At 44.5% G+C, this 24658-nt stretch overlaps 1 protein-coding gene and 2 non-coding genes across 3 annotated transcripts; all 3 read right to left on the reverse strand.

The window, feature by feature from the left end:
* Positions 1-6167: 6167 nt before the first annotated feature.
* Positions 6168-6239, reverse strand: Trnam-cau. Its single transcript has one exon. It is a non-coding gene; the product is annotated as a tRNA-Met (tRNA).
* Positions 6240-7575: 1336 nt separating this feature from the next.
* Positions 7576-7647, reverse strand: Trnat-cgu. Its single transcript has one exon. It is a non-coding gene; the product is annotated as a tRNA-Met (tRNA).
* Positions 7648-18147: 10500 nt separating this feature from the next.
* Positions 18148-21396, reverse strand: LOC120837997 (progranulin-like). The gene is made up of 3 exons (XM_040207713.1): positions 21311-21396; positions 20925-21226; positions 18148-18598 (listed from the first exon to the last, which is right to left on the reverse strand). Exons 1-3 carry the CDS (start codon positions 21394-21396, stop codon positions 18351-18353), a joined length of 636 nt encoding a protein of 211 aa, XP_040063647.1. The 3' UTR covers positions 18148-18350.
* Positions 21397-24658: the final 3262 nt, after the last annotated feature.

Consider the following 24658-nt stretch of genomic DNA (forward strand, 5'->3'; position numbering starts at 1 on the left):
AATAAGTAATCACCGTCCCATCTCTCTCACTAGTGTTCCATCTAAGCTCATGGAGCATGCACTTTACTCAAATATAATAAACTTTATTGACTCTCATAACCTTGTTTTTGAACATAAGCACGGATTTCGTAAATTTTAATCTTGTGAAACCCAGCTAACCGCCTTCTTTACTGATATTTATTCAAGCTTCGATTCGAATATTCAGACCGACGCCATTTTCCCTGACTTCTCCAAAGGATTCGACAAAGTACCCCACCAACGTCTTTTAAGAAAGCTTAACGATATTAATATTCATCTTTCTGTTGTTAAGTGTATATCTGAATTCCTAATTAACCGTAGGCAATATTCCTCCGTTAACAACGTAAAATCTCCCACCTCTACCGTGACGTCAGGTGTCCTTCAGGGAACCGCACTGAGCCCCGTTTTATTCCTAATCTATATTAATGATCTCCACCTTAATATCACTTCTGTGCGCCTGGTCGCCGACGATTGTGTCATTTACCGCCCCATTCTTTCATAGCATGATCATCATGCTCTCCAGGATGACCTAGAGTCTGTAATCCATTGGTGTGAAAAATGGCAGATGACGTTAAACTTAAGTAAATGTAGATCCCTATCATTTTCCCGCAGTTCGCGTGCCACACCATTTTCGTATTACCTCTCTAACACTCAAGCAATAGCATGCTCATCTCATAAATACCTCGGTGTTCATCTCACCTCTGACCCCCCCATTTTGGACTACTCACATAACTTCTGTTATTTCTGATACTAACTGTTCTCTCGGATACTTGCCCCGTAACCTCAAACTAGCTACACCCTCCGTAAAACGACTAGCGTATGCTACTCTTATAAGATTGAAGTTAGAATACACCTCATCTATATGGTCCCCATGGCAGTCCTGCCTTGCAAATAATCTAGAATCCGTCCAAAACAGAGCCATTCGTTTTATTTATAACAAATACTCACCATATGCCACCATATCAAGATTAAGCCAATCAACTAACCTTCATTCACTTTCCCTTCGCCGCCGAGTATCACGCCTTTCTCTTCATCGAATTTTTTATCACAATAGCCACCTCAAAGAATCACTGCTGTCGCCTCCCCATCGTATTTTCCCGCGTCTAGATCAGCTATGTAAATTACGTTCAATTCGATCATCAACTGTTTCTCACCTGACTTCCACACTACCATTGGCCATCAAGGATTGGAATTCACTACCTTGTAACATCGTTTCTATTATTGATAATACCAAATTTGTTGATGCCATTACCCTCTCTTTATCAAACCTGCCTAGCTGATGATGATGATGATCACTGGCTCTAATGGTATTGAAACAGAAACACTAGAAGAATCCATCCTTAGACTATCTCTTCCCAGAGTATAAAATAAAAACATATTCAGAACATCAAAAAATGACCTTTTCTTTATTAAATGTAAGAAATAACACAAAATATGACGTGCCTTTCACTCAAACAGAGCTTAATTTAATACTAACACTCCCTGAACTTCACCGGGTAAAGATAAACTCACTACAAGTGTTGTCAAAGCAATAGTTAATAATCGTAAGATACTATCTCCTAAATATATTCAATGCAAAATTTAAGATTAAGCTATTATCCAGATATTTGTAAAACATCAAAAGTCATATTATTAACAAAAAAAAGAACAAAGGAACTAACGAACCTCGAAATTATAGGCTTATTAGTATTTCATCTATGTGTTTGCTAAAATTCTGGAAGAACTGGCCAAAGATTGAATCGATTACTTTTTACACCACAATACTGTTTCACATATGAAAAATGTTCAACTAAGGTTTATATAATCTCAAAGAAAACATGATTTGCTACTAACGAAAAAAAAAAGTATTTTGATGTCCCTAGACATATCACATGCTTTTAACTCTATCTGGCTACCTTTTCTTCTTTTACTTCAAATATGTCGATCTACCTAGTAACATTTATTTTCTCCTAAAAGAATTATTTTACAGTAAACATCTAGTATAGACATTAACTTTAAGAAATATAACTAAGATCATGACTGTGGGATGCACTCAAGGCTCACTTTTAAGCCGTTCAATGTGGAATGTTTTAATATCAACCCTCCTTATAGAAATACTTCCTGAGGGAGTGCATATTCAAGCATTCGCTGACGACTTCACGTTTTAGTCAAGGGGCAAACAAGAAGGCAACTCAAATTTAGAGCTAGGCGAATTCTCTATATAGTAGACACTTGGAGTATGAAATAAAAAGTAAGGTTTAAGCCTCTAAAATCACAGTTTTTACTTCTTGGAATTGCATATAAAAAAGACGAACAATAATAAAATTATGAAATACACCATTTAGAATTACTAAACAGTTAAAACCATTAGGAGTTATTCTGTATAGCCAATTATCATTTTACCACACCTTAGTTATAGAAAACGCTAAGTTACAATAACTACATTAGCGTTAGGCAACTATTCAGGTCTAAATTGGTGTTTTTCTCTAACCAACTTTCGTCAATTGTTTCTTCAATCTGCAGAAAAAAATTATGACATACGCAGGTCCTATATATTATAAAACTGGAAAAACCTCCCATCAAAGAAAACAAAACTGACTTCCATTAAAGGATTACTTTGCTAAAAATAACAAGAGGCTTCCGCATAGTGAGGAACATAAACCTTAACATAGCAGCAAATATAACCCCAATTAACTTAGTCTTAGAAAAAAAAATCTCTTTTTTCTCTATGTAACTCACAAAAATCTGAGCCTTGCTGAAGATGCAATAACATATCAAGAAGTAGATATTCCGGTAGATATAAAAGGTATTCAATTCGCAACAATACTACATTATTAATTTATTACTTTCATTGACAGAAATATTCACACAGACATAGATATATATATATGCAGATGGTTCCGTATGCAACGACACTATTGGTACTGTATTTGCGGTAAAAAAAAAACTCAGACATAACAACTTTTACAAAATATAAATTAACAAAGAATGCAAAGAATGCTACAATCTATTATGCAGAATTAACCGCGATATACAAACCACTTCTATACGTCAAAACATGAGAGAGAAAATAAACGGCTAGTTCTATGACAGGCAGTGTATGCTCTTTACTAGCGCTGGACAACCCAATAAATAATAATACTAAGGTAAACTAAATTAAGAAAACACTAAAACAATTAACAGAAAAAACAGATAGCATATATATATCATGTTAAAAGCCAAAGTAAAAATAACGGCAATGACATTACCGACAAACTAGCAAATCAATCTCGAATACATGTAGCGGAGAGTCCTTCTAATGAAAGTATTCAAAGAAACATATAAAACAAAAACTATCTAAACTCAGAAATCCAGAATAGAACAAGCAATGGCAAACCTATAATAAAGATACACCTCTTTTCTGATGGATTCCAAACTTAAATGCTATACCAGAGTATTTTCCTTCAGATTATTAAGGCGAGCGCCTTGCTTGTCCCGTTGGGCGAAAAAGCGGCGTATTTTTCCAATCGTAGGTCCTTGTCTATCGCCTAATCGTAAGTCCTTGTCAAGCCACCGAGATGGGCACGTGGCCAACACGGGCTCTCGCGCGAAACCTGACGTCGCCATTTTCCGCCGACATATAATCGCAAATTCGTGAGAATCGGTTTTGTCTCGTTAATACATTCCCGCCTTCCTCCTTCCCGCGTGTCTTTCTTCAAGACCGAGGCCTACCTGAAGCCATAAAAAAGTGTCTGGCAATCCTAAAGACAAAGGCCGGACAACAAATGACGGAAGTTGATATGTTATCCTGCGTGCGGACAGCAATTTCATGTATAGTTGCCCAGCAACTCTTCGTCGCACAGGTCGTGATCGTCGACATCGATTTTGTTCCCTACACACCGCCTGTGTTATGGAGGCTTCCAGCTTCGTGATTCGTTGTTTAGCGTTCTTATCGCCTGATACCGCAATCTGATTACTGCAGAGGGATAATAAAAAGTCACCAAGACCTTCGTTCTTCAAGCCCTCAGTGACTGTAAGTAGAAATAATTAGGCTTTACAATAGTCCAGCGTTTCCGGGTGTAACCGGTGAAGTAACTGAAATGTGCACGGTCTTCCCCCGAAGGTTATCCACCGTTTAGCCTTCCGGCGACCGAACGCTTTAGGAAATTAAACAAAAATATGGGGTATACGATTGGTCTCCGAACGTCCTCCAGACGTCCTTGTGTGGGTCGCTAATGGACGTGTCTTTGAGGATTGAGCACCGCCTTGAGAAGGAGGGCCTATGCCCGTGACGCTCTTACTAAGGCGGAAGTCTTTCGGCCAATCAACTCACTCGGAATTCGTAAAGAGTTTACTAATTGAATGCGAGAGTCGTTTAATTGCCGAGGCACCACGCGCTCCCCTTTGCTGCCGCTGGCCCTCCAGAAGTGTGTCGCGAAGGTGTTGCTTCGAAAAACGCCTTTTACGGGCCTTTTACGGGCCTCCTATATATATATATATATATACATATATATATATATATACATATATATATGTGTGTGTGTGCGTGTGCGTGTGCGTGTGCGTGTGTGTGTGTGTGTGTGTGTGTGTGTGTGTGTGTGTGTGTGGGGGGGGGTAAATATAAAAACAATGGACCGGGAAAGGTTCATAAGTCAAAGATGCGTACTGCCGGAGTTACTAATTCGAAGTTTATCACGACGTTTCCAGCGGGGACCGCTTTACGGACTTGTTTTAAAAAATCTGTGAAAGTTACACTTAAGCAATTTGTGCAGGTGAGTTATACGGCCAGGGGGACATTATGTGGGTGGCTAATCTTTGCGATCAGTCGGCTAATTAATAAAAATTCGTTAATTAACTTCGAATTAGTCCAAATAGACAGATGATTCCAATTAGAAACTTATACAGAGCGTCATCGAAAACCACTAGATCAACTCTTTTTAGAACGACGCGCAGTATACTCGATACCGAAGGTTTTTGCTATATTCAAATAAGAGATGTACTGCGTTCGCAGTAAGCTTACAATATAGCAACACGTCTTATATTTGGAACCGTGGTCACGCTTCTAATACGCCGTACAAAAGATAGTCTGTGCGTGCACTGTCCGAGGCATGGTTGTTCCTTGTGTATAGGACGTACTCGTCACGCTGGTCACGCTTAAAATTGTCTGCGCCGGGACGCGTTCGAAGTATTCGTATGTAGGTGAAGCAAGACGTGCTTCAAACACGCTTGAGACGACAGAGAATCGGGGTCAGTGTGTCTACATCCGAACACCGTGTCTTGTGCATAAAATGTGCGAGTAGTCTGACCCTTGCTTAGCGCAACCACGGCAGTCAAAAAATGCAGAAACCGAAGGGGTGATATCCATAAATACGATAGCATTTATCGTTGCACACACGCTAAATTTAGCGGGAAAACTGAATTGATTCATAGGTCAAGTGTCGTAAAAGTTCCGCTAAGTTGAGCGGGGAAACTGGATTTTTCTGTAGGTCCCGTGACGTCGGGTCACATGACATCAATTTTCCCGTCACATCTAGTTTTCCCGCTGAATTTAGCGGGGAAACTGAATAGGTGCGTAGGTCACTTTTTTTTGTTTGTTTCCCCGCTAAATTTAGCGGGGAAACTGAAAACATGGCCGGGAAACGGGATAGCCGTATAGGGGAAAAAATCGTGAGTAGTAGCTTAATACTACTATAGCATTAAAACTAAGCTTGTGTCCGAAGAGCCAATTATTGGCCGACCTTTTTTTTTTTTGTTTTTTCCCCGCGTGCGATTACGTTGTTGGCACTGGGAAACATGCGTGTCTAAGTAGAAAGTACCTGGAGCTGAATGTTACGCGTTGCTTTCCGAGGGTCGGAGTTGCGTTCACTGATTGGTCACGAGCACTGTGGCGTCACCGTTCGGCCGGGACTCGTGTTCAAACTGATTAAAGGCGAGTTTCGTCCGAATGCTGACGCAGCATTCGTGTCCAATGTTTTTTCCCGCGCTGGCCCTCAGTGGGTGGCGTAATAAATGGAGCCGGTGGTGTACCACTGGGCCTCTCTGTGCGCACGGCACTCTTTTTTGGAAAAGCGCAACGGAAATTAGCGAGACCACGAAATTATTGTAGCTTGCAACTGGCGGCCAGTGAAGAAAAAACAACAAAAAAACAACTAATTATAATAGTGAGCGAAAAATATACATATAAAAAAACTTAGCAGAGCGTGGTTTCGATCCACGGACCTCTGGGTTATGGGCCCAGCACGCTTCCACTGCGCCACTCTGCTACAGGGAAAGTGCTCGTTGTGTTCATAGGGGAAATAAAAGCTTCAATAAAAATTCCTTTCAATGGCACCCTTCTTTTTTATTTATTTAGATATTACAGACAGTACGCTGCGTTTCCTATGATGATAATAAAACTATTTTTACTAGGAAAATGTATTTTGAGAAATAGCGTGATATCCCTCCTTATTCAACACAAAGGAAGTACAAAATCTGTTCAGAAGCGACAGTGAAAAAGAAACAACAAGACTTTACTCCTAAGAATGCTTTGGTTACCTCATATTGGGGGGAGGGGGGGGAGGGTCTTTGTAACAAACTGTGTGCCACCTACGGCGTGATCTTAGGAGGCGAAGAAAATCATTAAAATAAAATAACCCGCAGAACATGCTTTATACTAATCTTGATGCACATCGTCAAGATGAACTCAAATGAACCAGTTTAAAACCATTTTATTAGGTGGTCATTAAATAAACGCCTTGCTGACTAACTCACAATTTCACCAACTTGTGTTGTATTTATAAACGTATTATCGCAGCTTGCGAGTTTTCTTTCTCTGTTTAACCCAAGTCCGAGGCACGAAATGTCTTCGTGTAAGATATTTATCCCATTTATATCCTCCTCCTTTGTTTACTAAGGTATACTTCTAAGTATATATACATTTCTGATTACGTTCACAGTTATTTCCTTAGATTTTTGATTGAACAGCACTTATGAGCACTCAATAAGAGCGCAGCACTTGAGGAGGAGGAGGAGGGGACGGTACGGGGAGGAGGGTATGTTCCTCTCCCCCTCCGTGCTCACACCTCCTCCTCCCGTCCTCCCCTTCCATGTTGTGAAAACTTCCCCGCTAAATTTAGCGGGTTAAGTTTCCACGCGAGATTTAGCGGTGAAATTTACGTCACGTGACCTCAACAGCAGTTCAGTTTCCCCGCTAAATTTAGTGGGGAAACTGTGACGTCCGAGAACGCAACACGCGCGGTTACGCCGACGGCGGCGCCGAAGCCGCTCAACCCGGAAACGGGCGCCTAAGAGCTTCGCTTTAATATGAATAAAAAGAATCGTCTTCTAAAGGAGGTCCACGTCTCTGTTTTCGAAACTGACATTAGCAGTGATGCAGGCCTCGTGGCTGACAACATCTTTCGTAAAAAAGCGATGAGATTTTTTGCTTCCCTCTCTTCGTCCAGAAGGGACTCAACCAACTCAACGCGAACCAGGTTTAATCAAGCAACACGGGACGACCGATGTTACTTCTACACGCTGTTACATTAAAAATGTAAACTTGGTAAACATTTGTCATTTTTTTTTAATGTAGACTTTAAAAAAAAAATTGCAAAATATCTTTAGCAGAGCGTGGTTTCGATCCACGGACCTCTGGGTTATGGGCCCAGCACGCTTCCACTGCGCCACTCTGCTACGGAAGTCATCACTAAGGAATATCAATGTTCAAGTGTCAGAACTTGCCGACATTTCAAAACAAATATATTTCAGCGAAACCTTCTATTTTAAAGACTATTTCAGGAATTCCGCCGGTATTTAGCACTGCATAGGATACATTTCTATACATCATACTTTCGTTGAACCTCGGACAAGTGCTATGCTAACAAGGCACCCAGAAGATATTCGTTCCATCGCTTCGACGGTTCGGTTGACGATACATACCGGGAGCTGAGGAGGGAAAAGAACGTTGGCCGTAGAAAGTTATAGAAGACACCACGAAGCGAATGTGCGGAGAACAATTAACCCACCAACCTCGTTCAGAGCGCGCGCGTTTGCTTGGCGTCAAAATAGCAACTGTGCTATGACGTCACGAGCAGAGCAAAGCTTATACCCCTTCGACGGCAAGGCTAATGCCTTTCACCTTGTACGTCATCACATTGTGTCGGCATTGTCGATGGCGCGTTTTGCAGCGTCTCACAAAGTGCGCGACGTCGCCAAGACCGACGGTCTTGTCGTGTCGGTCTTGGCGACGCGGCGTCGCACAGACCGACACATCTGCCGCTTTGCGGCGACTCGCCTCGAGCTTCTGCGTTTTTGTCGCTTGTGGGAACGGCCGGGAATCCACTCATGACGACGTCTTCTGCTGGTCTTATCTTCTAGCCAAAACGCCAAGACCGCCGGTCGAAATTCGCCTCTCTTTCGCAAGGTTTTCGCTCCATAAATTTAGCCTTAATTGGCTGCGCTTTTTTATTTATTTTCTTTTAACTGTGTTTGCAACAATTAGTGAGTGTATAATAACAAATATTCATTGATTTAAGCTTCATAAACGAAAAGTGTTTTGTGGTCCACAATTGTTTCATCCCCTCCGGCCCCCTCTGTTTTCAGGCGGTTTAGGTTATGTGTTGCAAACTTAACGAAACGTTTTTCTTTTTTGTGTGTGAGTACTGAAAAAAAAAATACAGTTATTTCCATACGCTTCGCGAAAGATTGAAGATCCCTACAGCTTCATACTGCAACACATTCCTTGCGTCATTTTTTTAACATCATTCTTTGTGACAATTAGTCTTTTGGCTGTAGTTCAGCGAACAAAGGGGTTCGGTTGCCGAGTATTCGAATCCACGTGTAACTGGCGAAATACAGCGTTTCAATCCGAGGCTCTAGTAACTGAGTGAGCAGATTAAATACACAACAAGGAACGCATCGTTTAAGAACGCTTCTAGCTTGAAGTCCACTAGCCGTACAAGGGTCACAAAGATTACGATGAGCAGTCGGCAGCAATAGTTTGTGGCACACGGGAGCGCTAGCCCAAAATTACTTGCTGCACCTCCCGACGGCTCGCGGCCGCTCCCATGCAAGACTCACGCTTTGAGAATGTATACACCCCAAACTTAACGCCTCCACTGGGTTCCCAAATATTGAGCTCGTGTGGGCTACTTACTGCTAGATTTGTCGTCAAAACGTTCGGGATGCCTTCTCAGGATGGGCTAGAAACCGAGAACCGAAACATTCGTCAGATTGTTCAATTGGACGCCGCAGGCATTGTCAAAAACCGCAATTGCCGTGTCGGCGTTAAGTTTGAGGCGCACTGTGCGTCCTTTCGAGCTCACGGTCGTATATTTTTTACTCGCTTCCGTCCGACGCGGACGAGAAAACAGGAACCGGCGCAAGGGTGCCTCGAGCCAATAGCTGGAGCACTCGAGGAGCCTCGTCACCCATCGCGATGACTGACGCAGACACGCGGCATGGCGGTTGACAAAATAGCATCCTGCGCCGGTCCCGATCATCTCGTGCGCGTCGGACGAAGCCGAGTAAAAAAGGCGTGACGGCGAGCACGTAAGAACGCGCATGCGCAAAACGTGGTTTTCGAGAGCAGCGCCGTACATTGCCTTTGGTTCATTGCCTTCAGTTCATTGCCTTCGATTGTATGCCTACATTGCCTTCGCTTCAATGGTCACAAACACAGAGCCCGTTTCAGAAACGGGTATCGCCCCTTCAATTTCGACCACTACATTTCCTATAATTACGGCTGGAGCCAACTCTACACCGGCGTCGTTATGGGGGATAATCACTATATTACATCGCCATTGAATTCCAGACGCCGATATACGGCTCTTATAATGAACCTGCTTCTAAATGACCGTAGGAATCGCACATGTTCGTCTTATATATGAACCGACCTGGGGCCCTAATCTGGACAGTTGGCGAGAAAGTCGGCGAGAAATCTGGCGGCCATGTTTGGATAACGTCGCACTTGATCTCGGTGCCGGCCAATCATAGCCGCCGCATTTCTCACTGACTTTTCCGCCAAGTGTCCGGATGGTAGGGACCCAGGCCTACAACTTCTATCCTTGTGCTGGATCTATCTGACACGGCGATAAAATAGAAATTCGACTTTATTAAATACATTTTCGGGGATGCCCTCATACAGGCATTCTCGGCTAAACTGACCGGTGAGCTATCGGAAGGTGTTTTGAACATCAGAAAGCCGAACCAATCTGAGTACTATAATAAGGTAGGTAGTTGAGCTAGTTGTTAGTTGTTGTGCGTGATTAGGGGAAAACAGCCCTATAAGACAAGGACAAAGAGAAGGAACATACATGACTTAGTACTGCCAGCACGCACGGATCCGCTACTAAATCCTAGAGATGAACAGAGCGTGGACAACCTTTGAAATGTCACCACCCCAACGATAGAACGTGTATTGACCAAGGCCCCATCTCAGCTGATATCTAACAGACATTTTAGATACACCTGGTGAAGAAACCTTTCTTACGCTTGATCATCACACAAACCGCAGAAAAAGAACGGCGCTGTACTGCTGGAGACGGACCGGGTCGTCTCGCCACACAGACTTTTGATAAGTCCAGTAAGTTGTCCAGTAATTTTGTTTTCTTTTTCTTGATTATTACTCTTCTCCTACGTCACAGGCAAACAAACAACGCGATTCAAAGTTTCATACAAGAATTGCATTGGCTGCAATATTTTGCAATTTTGCTTCTCGGCAGGTGACACGTGCGAGATCTTTTCTGTAAGTCTGGTGCACTCCTATAAAACAAGACTTCGTATTTGACCCAAAGTATATTGTTCTATATTTCTCCTCCGCACTTTGCCCGCGTTTGCTCCATGGTGTGCTCTTATACCAGCCGTTCTTTTTTTGTGTGTGTATGTATTGTACGCTTGTCTGTGAATAATTTCGTAAACGTATACAAAATTAAAAATATAACCTCTCTATAGGTCCCCAGTTAGGCCAATTTCAGTGAAAAGATGGTATTGCGGTCCGTCGGAGTCATTATATTGTTGCGATGATTGGTAGCGAGAGAGACGTCTGCTCAGTGGCGGTGTTCAATTCGAGCTGGCCGCCGCAGGCTTGTGAACACTGACGCTTTCGCGGCACCTGCGACAGCCCGTCTCCCCGCTCCTCGCAGCGATATTCACGATACCACAAAAAGTGGAGAAGGTCGTGAACCGGACACTTCACTCCCACGTGATCTCTTCTAACTCAAAATCGACACAGTTTCCAAGCAGGGGTCCGCAAAAGTATCTTAGACACTGAGATATAGCCGCGTAAGTAGTGACTAAATAATGTGAGAGGGGTAGATCGAGCGCATGCTGCACATGGGCACCCTGCAGATCTAACTCAGTGCCGATACGCGCGCCTCGCGCGGCGGCGTCGCGCGTACTCATTGGGAAACGACCTCGGCGGTCGCAGCTCGACTGCAGTGGTACACCGGTGGATGTTGCAAAGTCGACATGCCTGCTTGGGGGCTACCACCACATTAGAGAGTTTTAGCAGATCGTTTTTTTCGCTTCGATAGCGATATCTCCTCTCCCCTCAACGGCCTTGGGAATGCATCGTATCGTTATCGGGTGTCGTTATCGGGGCGAAAAAACTATCTGCTAAAACTCTCTATCGACGGAAGCGCGGGGGCAGCGCGAGCGACGGATGCGCGGCGCTGTTCGCAAACGAATCGGTAGTGGCTCCTAGCGGACGCAGCATGCCCATGCAACATATATGAATCCAACATATACGACAACAAAAAGCAAACAAAAGTGTTTCTATTTAAATGCAAAAATAAAGTACGCTTCCCCGAAAGCTCGGTCTCCGCCCCAGATATCACAGTTTCAGAAGTGACCGTCATCCCATTCATAACCGATTTTGTGAAACTTTCAAGGGGTATATGAGCTCGTTCTCGGTAGTTTGTACTATGCATTTATTTTTTGCGATTAAAAAAAAATTGTGTGTGTGTATGGGGGGGGGGGGGGGGACATTTTGTGGATGGTGACCCACCTCGATAATGTCCATTTAACATTTGCTTGAATAAAAATCATGTTTTCCTTATCTACAGGTGGTTAAAAAAAGCTTCATTTACAAATATTTTTGTTTCTCACCCATAGTATTCCACGTAGTACGCTAAGGTTACATCTAAGGTTGACTGCTCACTCGAGCGGATTCATGCGGGCTCCAGCAGTCCCTCGTTATTGCGGAAGGCTCGGTGCTTGGTATCGGTTACCCGCGTCTTTCCCTGCCCAGTCGACCCTACAGCGCGGTCATGCCAGCGGCAAGAATGCCGGTAAAACACCAGATGGCTTCTAACGCGCTGCACCATGCGCATCGCGTACCGAGGAAACAAACCTTGCTCGATGACGCAACATGATCTCACATTAACATTGATGAAGCGCTCAGCGAACACCCAGAAGCGCATCCGCAGATAAGAGATCTCGAGTTTGAGGGGAGTGCCGTTAAGAGAACAAAAACGACCGGCCCCTGTTTTTCTTTTTTTTAAGCGTAGATGGAGATTAATGAGTTGGTCTAGAATTACCAAAGTTGCGCCACGTTCAAAAGTTAAGAATCTTGGCTTCACGCATGCACTGAAGAAAACAAAAGTGTAAAGGATCATTTGTCGTCCGATAGGCCCTTCCGACCCCGCCTGCGTGGACACACTTTATCATGAGCGGCTTCAGCTTACCTCAGCTGAAACTCCTTTGAAATACTCAAACAACTTTTGCTATCACTGGAATAAGTAAAGATAGAAAATCTTATTCATTCTAATTTTATGCGTCGGGTGGGGTAAACTAAAAACGAGACCCAACAAGGTAATCACAATTTGGGCCGTATAATACCTCCAGTTATCCAGTGATCAGCAAGTAGGCATGCCCTAGCGGTTTGATGAAGAGCTCTTCAGTGTAAGGAAAACTGTCAGGCAGAAAGAGGGATAAAGCTGACTCGTGTGCTCCTCGTTCACCAGAAATTGGATATCATTCTTAAGGCTTTCTTTAAATACTTTTTTTTCTTTGGTGTAATGGTGAGAATATGCCTGAGGTCATAGGGCATGAAGTTGTATACAGTTTCTGGTAACTTAGAACGTGTCACAGGTCACGGGGCATGAAGTTTTACGCACCCGCAAAATGTCTCGTTTTGTAACTATAAAGATTTTTTTTTTTCTTTTCTGCAGGCGCTCTTTCTGAGTTTGCGTGGGATCACGTTACCTAATACCAAGACGTCGCGTGACCTGAAGGTCACGCGAAGTGATCGCGTGATGGGGCGACTCGACGTCAAGTCGTGGTGTCACGTGGTGTGGTGGCCGGAAGGGGAAATGTGACGGGTGGGGGCGAAGGGCTGCGTAGAGTTGCGATGAAAACAACTGGCCTGCAGACTGCAGCAGCGCCCCTCGCGGTGGTGAAGGTCTTCATCGCAACTTCATCGTGCAACACACGTTCTGCCAGCAGCGGGTGTGTTGAGAAAGGTTCATAGTCTCTTTATATTTTGACTCGGGTTTCTTCAATATTGAAAGTCAGAATGCTAGAATGTTCCTTTAATATAAAAAACATGTATGACTGTTTTTTCGTCAACAACATGAATTGAGCACGTTACACCCGCTAAATAGGTCGTGCGCCTCAATTCCGCGATGAAACGTCCGCGATGAAAATTTTGGGGACCGCTATGTGCTCTGCAGCCAGCAGGCGAGTCAGCGGTCCCAATTTTTTTTAGGAGAGCCTACATCACAAAGACCTTCCCACTGCTCGATCCGGGTTACGTGTGTTTTGCCTTAGTTTTTATTATTATTTTTTTTTTTTTATGCAACGGCAGTTGCCAAAAAAATTCGAGAAATATGAGCATTGCTCATCCCCTAAACTCGGAGCGAGAACAAGCGGCCACGTGACCTGGTTCATATCTTAGGCTGCCAACGTTAATCATAGCCACGTGACGGGGTCGGCAAAGTTGAAATCGCGTGCTAAGTTCCAGGCATTGTTAGAGTTCGGCTATTCTCTCATCATCGCAGTGGTCGGACACAAGCCACCACCTGAGTTGTCCGCCGAGGCATTGATTGTTACGAGCCGAAGTCGCGTGTTCACGCATTTCTCGTCTCCAATCCATGAGCCGCGCTCCTCTCTCGTCAGGCGGGAGATTTCGATCCCACAATTACGTCATCAAGCTTTGCGAAGGCAAGACTGAAAGAAATAGTCCACTTTTATCCTCGCAATGTCACCGCGACAAAGAAGCCCCTGAATCAGTGGTAGTCCTTGCGAGTATACTTGGGGCGAGACTAGGACCAGTGCGCCTCGGCAAAGTCATGAACATTCCAACCCGATATCGTTTCATGACCCCTTTCAGGGTGTACGAAGTATATCATTGCGTGCCTACGACGCCCGTTACACTTCCTCGTTATATGTCGAGGGAAAATTTACGTTGCGTGACGTCATTCGTACACAGAAGGGCTTCCTTTACCCGCTTAGTTTAGCGGGGAGACTCTTCCCGCGTGACCAGTAACAGCTGACATCACCTGAATTTGCGTGTAAGTACAGTAGAACCTCTACTCTCCTCTACCCATCAAAGTTGAACAATGGACCTTTTCCGAGAAGCGTTCTGCGCACGCGCGAGCGCCCGATGCCAAGCGGTGGAAGTCGGCACGAAAAAATTGAGGAAATTCGGAATGAGGCTGTAAATCGACGAGTAGAACACGTAATTGCAGCATATATATAATTGTGTTACACAAAAAAAGAAAGTGGACGGAAAGAAAAACACGACGTTTGGGTGGACGCTACGGATTTCCTTCTTTAAAGTCGTGCTAGGCCTACCTCGTTGCATTGGGCACGCGACGCTGCTCAGAGAGCGAAGCAACTGGTAACGTAGCTCCCATTATTGATTGGTAGCGCAGGTCACTTCCTCGATTTTTTAGCTCGCGCAGCCACCGCCTGGTGCCGTCGGTATATAGAAAAGGTCCATTCTCTAGGGCAGTTAACGAGATCACAAGGGAGCAGACAATACAAAACACTAATGTACGGGCGCGCAAAACTTCAACTGCACTACCGCAGAACGAGTTCGTTTGAGACACGCGCTGAACGTGGAACAAGAGAGCGGGAAACGAGTGTTTTCATCGCAAGAGGAAAACAGATACTCCATTCGGCGGATGGCGGATTCCCGGTCCTTTGACACCTTTGACACAAACCTTTCAGCGCAGCGTGTCACATGGTCATAGTAAATGCTCGTGTGACAGCTGTCAGCTAATTCAAGAAAAAAAAATAATAACGTCGTCCACAGTTGTCTCTGTAATCGTCCGATATTTGAAGAATTGCGTCACACGTGTCGCCATCTCTCGTACTCCGGTCAAACTACTTCTTTCTGAAGTGTGTTTTCTGAACGGCAGGGGGCGCAAGTTGACGCCATTGTAGTAGGGTTGCGACGTACTCGGAAGAGAACCGGGAATTTTAAAACAATAGCTGTTTTTTTCTGTTTTTGTCCTTTAAACATAAAAACCGGGAAACAACCGAAATTCAGTTTATTCAAGTATTAAAAAAAACTGTTAAGCTGATTTTTGTAACAAACATCGAAATAGAAAGTAGTGACTTTGTGGAATCTAGAAGTATCCACGACATTCATCTTTCAATACGCCTCGCAAGTGGGCTCATTTTCGTCTTCTGCGCATGATAAAGGAAGTAGCGGTGACGTCAGAACGCCGAGCCCTGATTGGCTGATCGCGTCCCCCTATCTCAGCATCGTCTGCTCCTTTGCAACGTCGTCTGCTCGCAACGTCGTCTGCGTCTGTCTTACCTTTCCTGCGACTTTCGGAGCGAACTCGACTTCGCTTTTATTAAAAGAGGGCAGACGAAATAACTCGAGCGGTACGTTGTTTTTGTCTAACAACTAGCAGACGCGCATCAAGGAGGGAAGTGAAAGGACTCACTGGCGAGGTGTCCCGAGGCGCCGAGGTTTGTTTGCTTAGAACCGAGAGTGAGCGCGTTAGTGTCCGCAAGTTCCCTCCCAAATACTTTTTCCCTCCATTCGTGTGCGGCGAGACCCCTCACTCTTTAACGGCGTCGGCGGGTTGGCGCAGTTAACGTCGTCTGCTTTACGTCTGCTAGTCAAAGCGATGGCTGCTTTACCTTTTCTGCGTCTGTCGGAGATTCACCGCTTTTTCACCGGCGAGAGTCACCGTTGCCTCGGGAAGCAAGGAGATAACAAGAGGAAGAAATTGACCTCTTAATCTAAAATTGAGGTCAGCGATCAAAGTGTAATACGGGAAGGGTTCACAAGGGTCGTGCGGGCATATTCCATTCAGCACGCCAGCCGGTCGTGGGCTTGAAGCTCAACGGCGATAACGTGTTTTTTTTTTTTTTTTGTAAAGCTTCTTAGTTTTTTTTTTTTTTTTTAAATACCCTCCAGCGACATCAAGTTGCCCCGGCCCAGCAAGTTTCAGCTGGTAAGTTAAGTGTTGCTTAATTTCTAGCCTCGTAAACTTCCTCGGCTGCCAATCGTGTAACAATGCACGCTGGATTACTGTACATTCAACTTTTCTGCAATCATTCTCACACTCACGCGTCGATTAGAGTACAAAAGTTCTTCTACTTTTGCCACATTTTTCTCGTTTGGGCTTGTTGACCGACGTCTTCCGCTTTGCGCCTCCTTGAAGTCCTCCCTTCCTTCTTTAGACTTCTTGTGCAACTCGAAAACTCGTGTTTTTGGCATGGACTCCTCCCCGTAGGCTTCGCAGATCGTGGCAAGTGTCTGAGCAAAGTGTCGAGGTACCCCTTTGAGGTTCTACGGCGGCACATTGGGGATGCATTTATGCAGCAGTCCCAGGCCATGAATGATGGAGTGAGCTCACTACGGTTTTTTATACCTACCAGGGAGGAAAATTACTTTCGGGATCATTTTTCCGGAGCCACTTTTTCGGTCCATATATTAGGACGCCACGTTTTATCGGGACCATCTTTCGGCCTTTTCAGCGACTCAACTAGAGGTGTCACGAGCTTGGGTCGAACCTCGTGAATCGACTGATTCAGCGAACCTTCGACTTTTCGGCGAATACCGACTTATGAGCAGTGTTGCCCGACTTATACACGAAAATTTCATATTTTGGTGTACAAGTAATTCATAAAGTAGCCTATTTCATATTTTACAAAACTATTACCAGTGTTCAAGTATTTAAAGTTAAAGATGCATATTTTTAGTGCTTTATTTAGATTATTAATGTAAAACGATAAAATTAAGCTTACAAAAAAAAATTATTCCAATTTTATTCTGCTACGTAGAGTCAGCTCGCTTTAAAAATTTTGTGCGTGCGCACAAAAAGTCTTTGTCCACTGGAAGTTCGAAAATGTTGAAGCTGGTCGAACTACACTTCGGCAGGTTCGCGGTAATCCTAAACTTAACTGATTCACGGAAAAGGCGGGAGGCGCAAGTTCCTCTTCCATACGCCAGATATTTGTTTAAGAAAAAAAAAGCCGCCAAACTTACACCAATGCGGTTTGTACGGGTGAGCTACACGGTCAGTGGAACACAAAATAGGGGGCTAACCGTCACAATAAGTCGAACAGTTAACTACACATTTGTTAATTAACGTTTAGTTATTTGATTATAGACATATGGGTGCAATTAGAAACTTGCTAGGCGTAATCGAAAACCTCTGAACCAGTCAATATTAGACATTTTCTGAGCGCGATGGAAGCGCAGTAGTGCGCAAAAGTCACCCGTCGTGCAACAGGCACAAGGCTGGGATGAAAACGTGCCCCAACTATTGCAAGCATTGACTGAATTAGTGGTTTTCGATGACGTTCAGCAAGTTTCTAACCGGAGCCATATGTTTATTTTCAATAACCAAAACGGTAATTAGCATAGTTTGGTTAATTATCCGGCTTATTGTTACGATTAGCCCCACCAATTTGGCTCGATTAACCACAACTGAAACCTTTGTCCGTAAAAGGAGAAAGAAGCCCGATAATAAGACGACACACCTCACTGCAGAGGATAGAAGGACTAAGACAGAATGGAAAGGCGACAAGAATGACGAACGCACCAAAAGGCGCTCTGTGATGTTCCCTATTCGTTCACTTGTCCATTATATTTTTGCACTTTTATCCTCTACAATAAATGACCAACTAACCACATCGGCTTTTACACACACTTCCGTTTTTTGGCATCCTTTTTCCGGCTTGATCGGTCTCAGTTTTCATCTATATTGGCCGATCCACCAGACGTACAACGCATAAGCGAGCACTTTATTGTTCTAGGCGCTCACACCAAAGGTGGAGACCCGTATAAAGCAAGGATACAATACAAAACAAAAGCAAACACGATTATCACACAACTTTTTGGCGATCCGCCGGAACGTGCTCTGGCAATCCGCCGAATCCCACCAAACTCGCTCCAGCTCAGCTTCGGGTCCGATCTTTCAAGTGGCTCAGGGCCGGTTTGACGAGCTTGGAAACTTTGGCAGCATGGGCAGGTCTCTTAGGAAGGGGTAAAGGGCGCCTTGCTTGCAGGACTGGGTGCTCTCGTCGCACGTGTAGCCCTGAGGGCAGCAGTGCGTGAGGTCCGAACAGCAGACCCCAAAAGCGAAGGGGCAGCAGTTGTACGTGCCGCTGGGCGTCACGCAGCACGTGGTCTCCCCAGGGCAGACGTGGCCGTCTGCGCACGTGTTGTCCAGAACTGGGAACCGTGAGACACGTCACATTACCCTCCGTAGATCTAACCATTCGTAGTTTTGTTTGTATCGTTTGTTTTCGTTTTAAATGCTTTTTTTTTTTTCACGTTACCACTCAATGCCAAAATGTTGTTCGTCCGTCCGTCCATGCACCGTCCGTACGTCTGTTTATTTTCCGCTAAATTTAGCGGGGAAAGTGGCGTCACGTGACGTCACTTGAGGTAACGTGACCTATACACCTTAAGGAAATTGAAGGGACGTGACCCTTCCGTAAACTCGGTTTCCCCGCTAAATTTAGCGGAAAAATTGAAGTCTTGTGGGCAAAAGATCAATTCAGTTTCGCCGCTAAATTTAGCGGAAAATGAGCGTCACGTGACCTATATGCCGATTCAGCTATCCGCTAAATTTAGCGGGAAAATTCACGTCTTGTGACCTACTCTCTTAAAAATGCCTGCGCGTCTAGTTACCCGCAAAACACTCGAAGAGCCAATCTTTGCGATCAACCAAATCAGCTCAGCGAATGATGAGGTGGAACATCTGTTTAGACCTCAAAATTAAGTCTGCGCTGTGGCATCACGCAATGCAAGCATGACGTTTTGCATTACATAATGCCACAGCACAAACTTCATTTTTTTAAGTCTAAACGGATGTTCCGCCTCATCATTCGCTGAATTGATTTCGTAGATCGCAGAGATTGGCTCTTTGAGTGTTTTGAGGGTAAGTGGACGCGCAGGCATTTTTTAGAGTGTAGACACCAATCCAGCTTCCCTGCTAAATTTAGCGGGAGAAATCGACGTGACCTGACCTGACGTAACGTCCCCTATACAACCATTCAGTTTCTCCACTAAGTATAGCGGGGAAAATGCACGTCACGTGACACACCAGTTTCCTCACCAAGTCCCCTATAATTGCGGTTCCATGTTTTCGCTATTTATTTTCCTCTAAATTCGGAGGTTATTTATCGGTGTTTATTTTTTCCCTTTGAATTGCTGTTTTAGGTGTGCAATTTCAATGCTGGAGACAAGTCGGTGTAGATCGGGCTTGCATTGTAAAGCAACCATATAATTACAGAAGAAAATCTTGTAACTTATTATTTATAAATTATAATGTTTTCTCTAAGAATGCTGGTAAAGATGAGAGAAAGGAACAGGGAGCAAACAATGTAGTTTCGATAGAAAAGAATAACCCCAAGGGCAGTTCAGTGTTGCTGAACTGTCCTTCTGCGTCAACGAGACAAAAGAAAAAGGGTAGGGTCGAAAATTTTTTGCGTGAAGCTGACCTTTTTTTTTCTTCTGGTTTTTGCTTAAGGACAGTAAATATTTAGTTTTTTGTTTCTCCGATTCACAAAAACCGCCTCGAGGGTTGATTTTCGGTGTTTATCGGTAAATACCGAAAACACGGAACCCTAGCCACAATGAGTGTCACGCATTGTAGGGCTTTGAAGGTAAAAGCTGCTCCTATATCATACAAAAGACATGGTGCGCACTGTAGATACAATGACAGTCTTTTCGTAGTACAGTGACTGTCTTTTTGTACGATGCATTAGACACGCATCAAGCCGGGAGCACGCTGCTTATACATCATATCAAAACGACAGTCTGCAAACGGATTCCCGAACGCAAAGTCACCACGAGATCCGTGCCCGTGCTTCGAATGCCGCAAGGCAACGAGCTCGAGGAGAAGACTTGGCACGCGACGTTCGTACCACGGATATCGCGGTGAGTGATGTCCGTGGACAATGTCTCTTTTGTTGTGAACGTGTAAGCCATGTGACCCCGGCTTCAGACACGTCCAACGCATTAGACATCTTAAAAGCCTACATCTGTACGACGAAGCGTAAACGAACTTCGTACGCGCTTGAGGTGCGTCCGCAAAATTATTTTGTCATCATGTCTGCAACGAAGACCACGTCTTTTGTACGGTGTACAAGCAATGAGGCGGCGTTTCTTAACTAAAGACCGACGACCAGTTTGCGCTTTCCACTTTACCCCCGCTTCCTCTTCTCCCGCCTTCTACCCTGTCCACCATTGCCTGTTTCCTTCTCCCCATGGTGAGAAGGATCTTCTGCCTTGCAGAAGATCGTGTCTGGTTGTCGTCTGCTTCTTGCGCAAGAGTTGCGTTGACGTCAGAAAGACGCCGAGCTTTGATTGGCTCTGATTGAAGTATAGTGGGTAAACCTCGAAGCAGGCTGCCTTGAGGTCTACCCACTATATTTCGGTCTGGACCAATCAGATATCGGCGTCCTGACGTCATCACAACCCCTTCAAAAGAAGCAGACGAACTGGCGGTCCACATAGAAGGAAGAATGGGTTGCCTGCTGCGTACACTCACGTCTGACCTCAACCGGGCGGAGGGAGGAACGAAGCGAGAGTCTTCTCCGGGAGTCCGTCGTTCGATTGCGGTGGCTCTTGACGCATTTCCCATCCTTGGTGTCGCACGTGTAGCCGTTGGGGCAGCAGTGGGCGCGGTCCGAGCAGCACACTGCGTCCTTGTAGGGACAGCAGCCGTAGCTTTGGTCCGCGAGCTCGCAGCACGTCTGGTCGTCGTTGCATTCGGCCCCGTCGGGACACCGGTGGTCTGTCACTGTAGGGCAGAGAAACCCCCGGTACGTGGGTTGTTTGCTATTTTGAGTTCTTTAAAATCAAATCGTTTGCCCTCGTAATACCCTCGCGCCCTCATAAAAAGAAAAATTAGAGTTGAAACAAAGTAAATATTACGTTATCTTTTTGTGAAGTTTCGTCTTATTCCTCTCCTTGCAGAGGAATTTCAAAGGAAAAAGATATTCTTTCGAGTTCGACGACATATCTGATTTCTATATTCAAACTCGGAGCGTTCCTTTTTTCGTCGAAAGACCCCTGCTTGGAAGGCTTTGGAGGACACAATATTCCCAGAGCCTTTGTATTGAAATCGCCGATACAAAGAAAAGTCTGCAAGCTTTAAAATGCCCCCAAAAAGCGGATTTTTGTTTTTAAACTTGGGCAACTAAGATATATTTAATTTAAGATAAATTTATTTAATAAACATCACTGTAGCTAGAAAATGGTTTTACTGCTAGTTGGATTCTTTGACGTACCAGATTCATTTATCAATTTGTCCGATCAGTGATGCGGAAGAAAGAATCAATGTAAATTTAAGATTTACTAAACAAATGTTTATTGATGTAATCCACACTATGCTAGAAAAAACAGAGTAATTTATTTTAGTCGGTTAAAAAACTGTTTTAATATAATATTATATAGTTCTGCTGCACGTTTCGATTTCGTCGCTATCGGACCATAACTTTCCTAGCTTTCATTTCTTTCTCTTGCGTTCAGAATTTGTTGTAGTAGGTACGTTACTTAGCTGGCAAACAAAATGGAAGGTGGAATGCAGCTCAACGCTTTGGTTGGATCAAAAGAGCACTTCTTGCTCGTGGCCAGGCTCTTCCTTTTTTTTTTATTAATTTTCTTATTTAATTTTTTTAATCTCATAAAAAGCATGAAAAAATAGACAAGCAGTAAACGCAAAATATTTTCGGGGTTATTTTGTAGCGTGCATTTCATGATTCATAGGCCGGGACAACCTTGCTTGGCGTCGGGAAACAAACCTGTCCACCTCTAGAGGCATCTAGTGGTGGCAATTTACAACTCAGCCAAGCAAAATTCCATCATATCCGGGTCACCAATTGTAGAAACACAAGAATTGGCCGACCGACTGGTACGATAAAAACTGCATTTATAGCGTGCCTTCCTCCCGAGGTGGCCATGGAAGTTCGAAAATTGCTGGCGATCTACCTGGCCATAAAACACTTTCGTCATTACATCGAAGGCGGCGAATTCCACGTACTCACAGATCACAAACCCCTTACATTTGTTTTATCATCAGCGAATGAAAACCACTCTTCTCGCGAGATTCGTCATATGGCTTTCATATTCGAATTTACCACTGACATACGTCACGTGAACGGCGTAGACAACAATGTAGCAAACACTCTATCTCGTATTGTCATGGCTTCACAAGTTTTGCTACCACCATCTCTTGATTACCAAGCCTTGGCACAACAACAGGCAGATGATCAAGAGCTCAGCAAACTTCGTACTTCATCTCCTCATCTTATCTTCGAGCAAATTCATTCAGAAATGCCCGGCGAGACAGTTGTTTGTGAGATGTCGACAGGCACTCCCCGCCCTTTCGTGCCATCCAGTTTCCGGAAACAAATTTTCGATTCCTTCCACTGCTTGTCACATCCTGGAATACACACAACACGACGACTTTTATCTTCGAGATTTATCTGGCCTAACATGAACCGCGACGTCAAGGCGTGGAGCCGAGCACGCCTCCAGTGCCAACGCTCAAAGATAAATCGACACACAGTTTCGCTTTTCTCTTCCTTTACCCCTACCGACCTTCGACTTGGCCAGAGCCACATAGATTTAGTTGGACCGCTGCCATCATCGAGTGGTTATACTTACTTCTCACCTGCATTGACCGCTTTACACGTTGGGTCGAAGCCATCCCAATCCAGGACATCCGTGCAGAAACGGACGCCCAAGCTTTCATCAACGACTGGGTGTCCAGATTCGGCGTGCCTTAATACCTTACAACAGACCGCGGTCGCCAATTCGAGTCTGCTCTTTTCCGCGAACTCATGACTATATTAGGAACTTCGCGCATTCATACAACAGCATATCACCTTATATCCAATGGACTGGTAGAACGATTTCATCGCTCACTCAAAACCGCACTTGGGGCCCAAGATATAGGACCGAACTGGGATTCCGCACTCCCTATTATTCTTCTAGGGCTTCGCACGGCCTTGAAGACTGACATCGATTGCAGCCCTGCGGAAATGCTCTACGGCACAACTTTATGACTTCCAGGAGATTTTTTTTCAAACGGACCAGAAGATCTAGCACCGGATCCTACGAGCTACGCGACAAACTTGAAGCGGATAATGCGCACCATCTGACCTACCCCTCCCCGCCCCCAACAACGGTCAGCCGTCTATGTCTCAGCCGATCTACATTCATGCACACACGTTTTTCTTCGTCGCGATGCTGTGCGAAGGTCACTTCAGTACCCTTACGACGGCCCATATCGAGTCATAACTCGTGGTGATAAACTTTTCACGATTGATATTAATGGCCAACAAGAAACGGTATCCATTGACCGCTTGAAACCAGCCTACCAAGAATCGTCACATGAAGCATATACCCAATCTCTTGACAGGACACATGAAGCATATACCCAATCTCTGCTATCTTTGCACGCTCACATGACTTTGCTCGTTCACGCGACGCCTCGACACAGCCACGAAGCTCCCTCGTACGTTTTCTGCTACCACATGCCCAGACACCATGAACATTCCCTGAACATGCTCCCATCTGTATTTTTTTTTTCTTTTTTTTTCTTTTAAGGGAGAGGCTATTGTAGCTAAACATCGAGGGGCTTTAATTGTAGCGTGCATTTCCTGATTCATATGCCGGGACAACCATGCTGGAGCAAGAGCTCGGGCTCGCCGTGCTCGAGCTACGAGCGCCGACTGTGAGACCTCGTTTGATTCTATAAATGCCGTTTTTATGGTACCAGTCGGTCGGCCAATTCTTGTGTCTCTACAATTTCTACAGGAAGGGAATTAGTTTATGCTATCGTTGCAAAACTGGTGTTCTTTGAATCACGATTTAGATCATAATTTAAATCAGAATATAAATCATATTGATTTTTATTCTATACCCTGCGTTGTGCTTTCGTGAGAATATATGTATATACCAGCGTCAATCAGACGGCTTTACCCGTTTCCTCCCTGTGTTTAGGGAAAAAAAAAAGAATCACACACGCACAAACACACACACGCACACAAACAAAAATGATCTAGGCTTTTTTTTTCCCCCAAATTAAAATTTACGTAATTTGCGTATGATAAATGCACCACCTAAAGAGACTTTTGTGAAGCGTGGAATTACACTCAGTTCGTTGGCATATTGATACAAATTTCGTTCACCCCAGCATTTCGCTCGCAACCACCGAGCTCTTGAGCATTTATTTTTCATTATTTCAAAGTCGTGTGCATGGCAGGCTTTAGCATA

The sequence above is a fragment of the Ixodes scapularis genome, unplaced genomic scaffold, assembly GCF_016920785.2.
Source record: "Ixodes scapularis isolate PalLabHiFi unplaced genomic scaffold, ASM1692078v2 PGA_scaffold12__126_contigs__length_90152505, whole genome shotgun sequence".
Lineage (NCBI taxonomy): Eukaryota > Metazoa > Arthropoda > Arachnida > Ixodida > Ixodidae > Ixodes > Ixodes scapularis.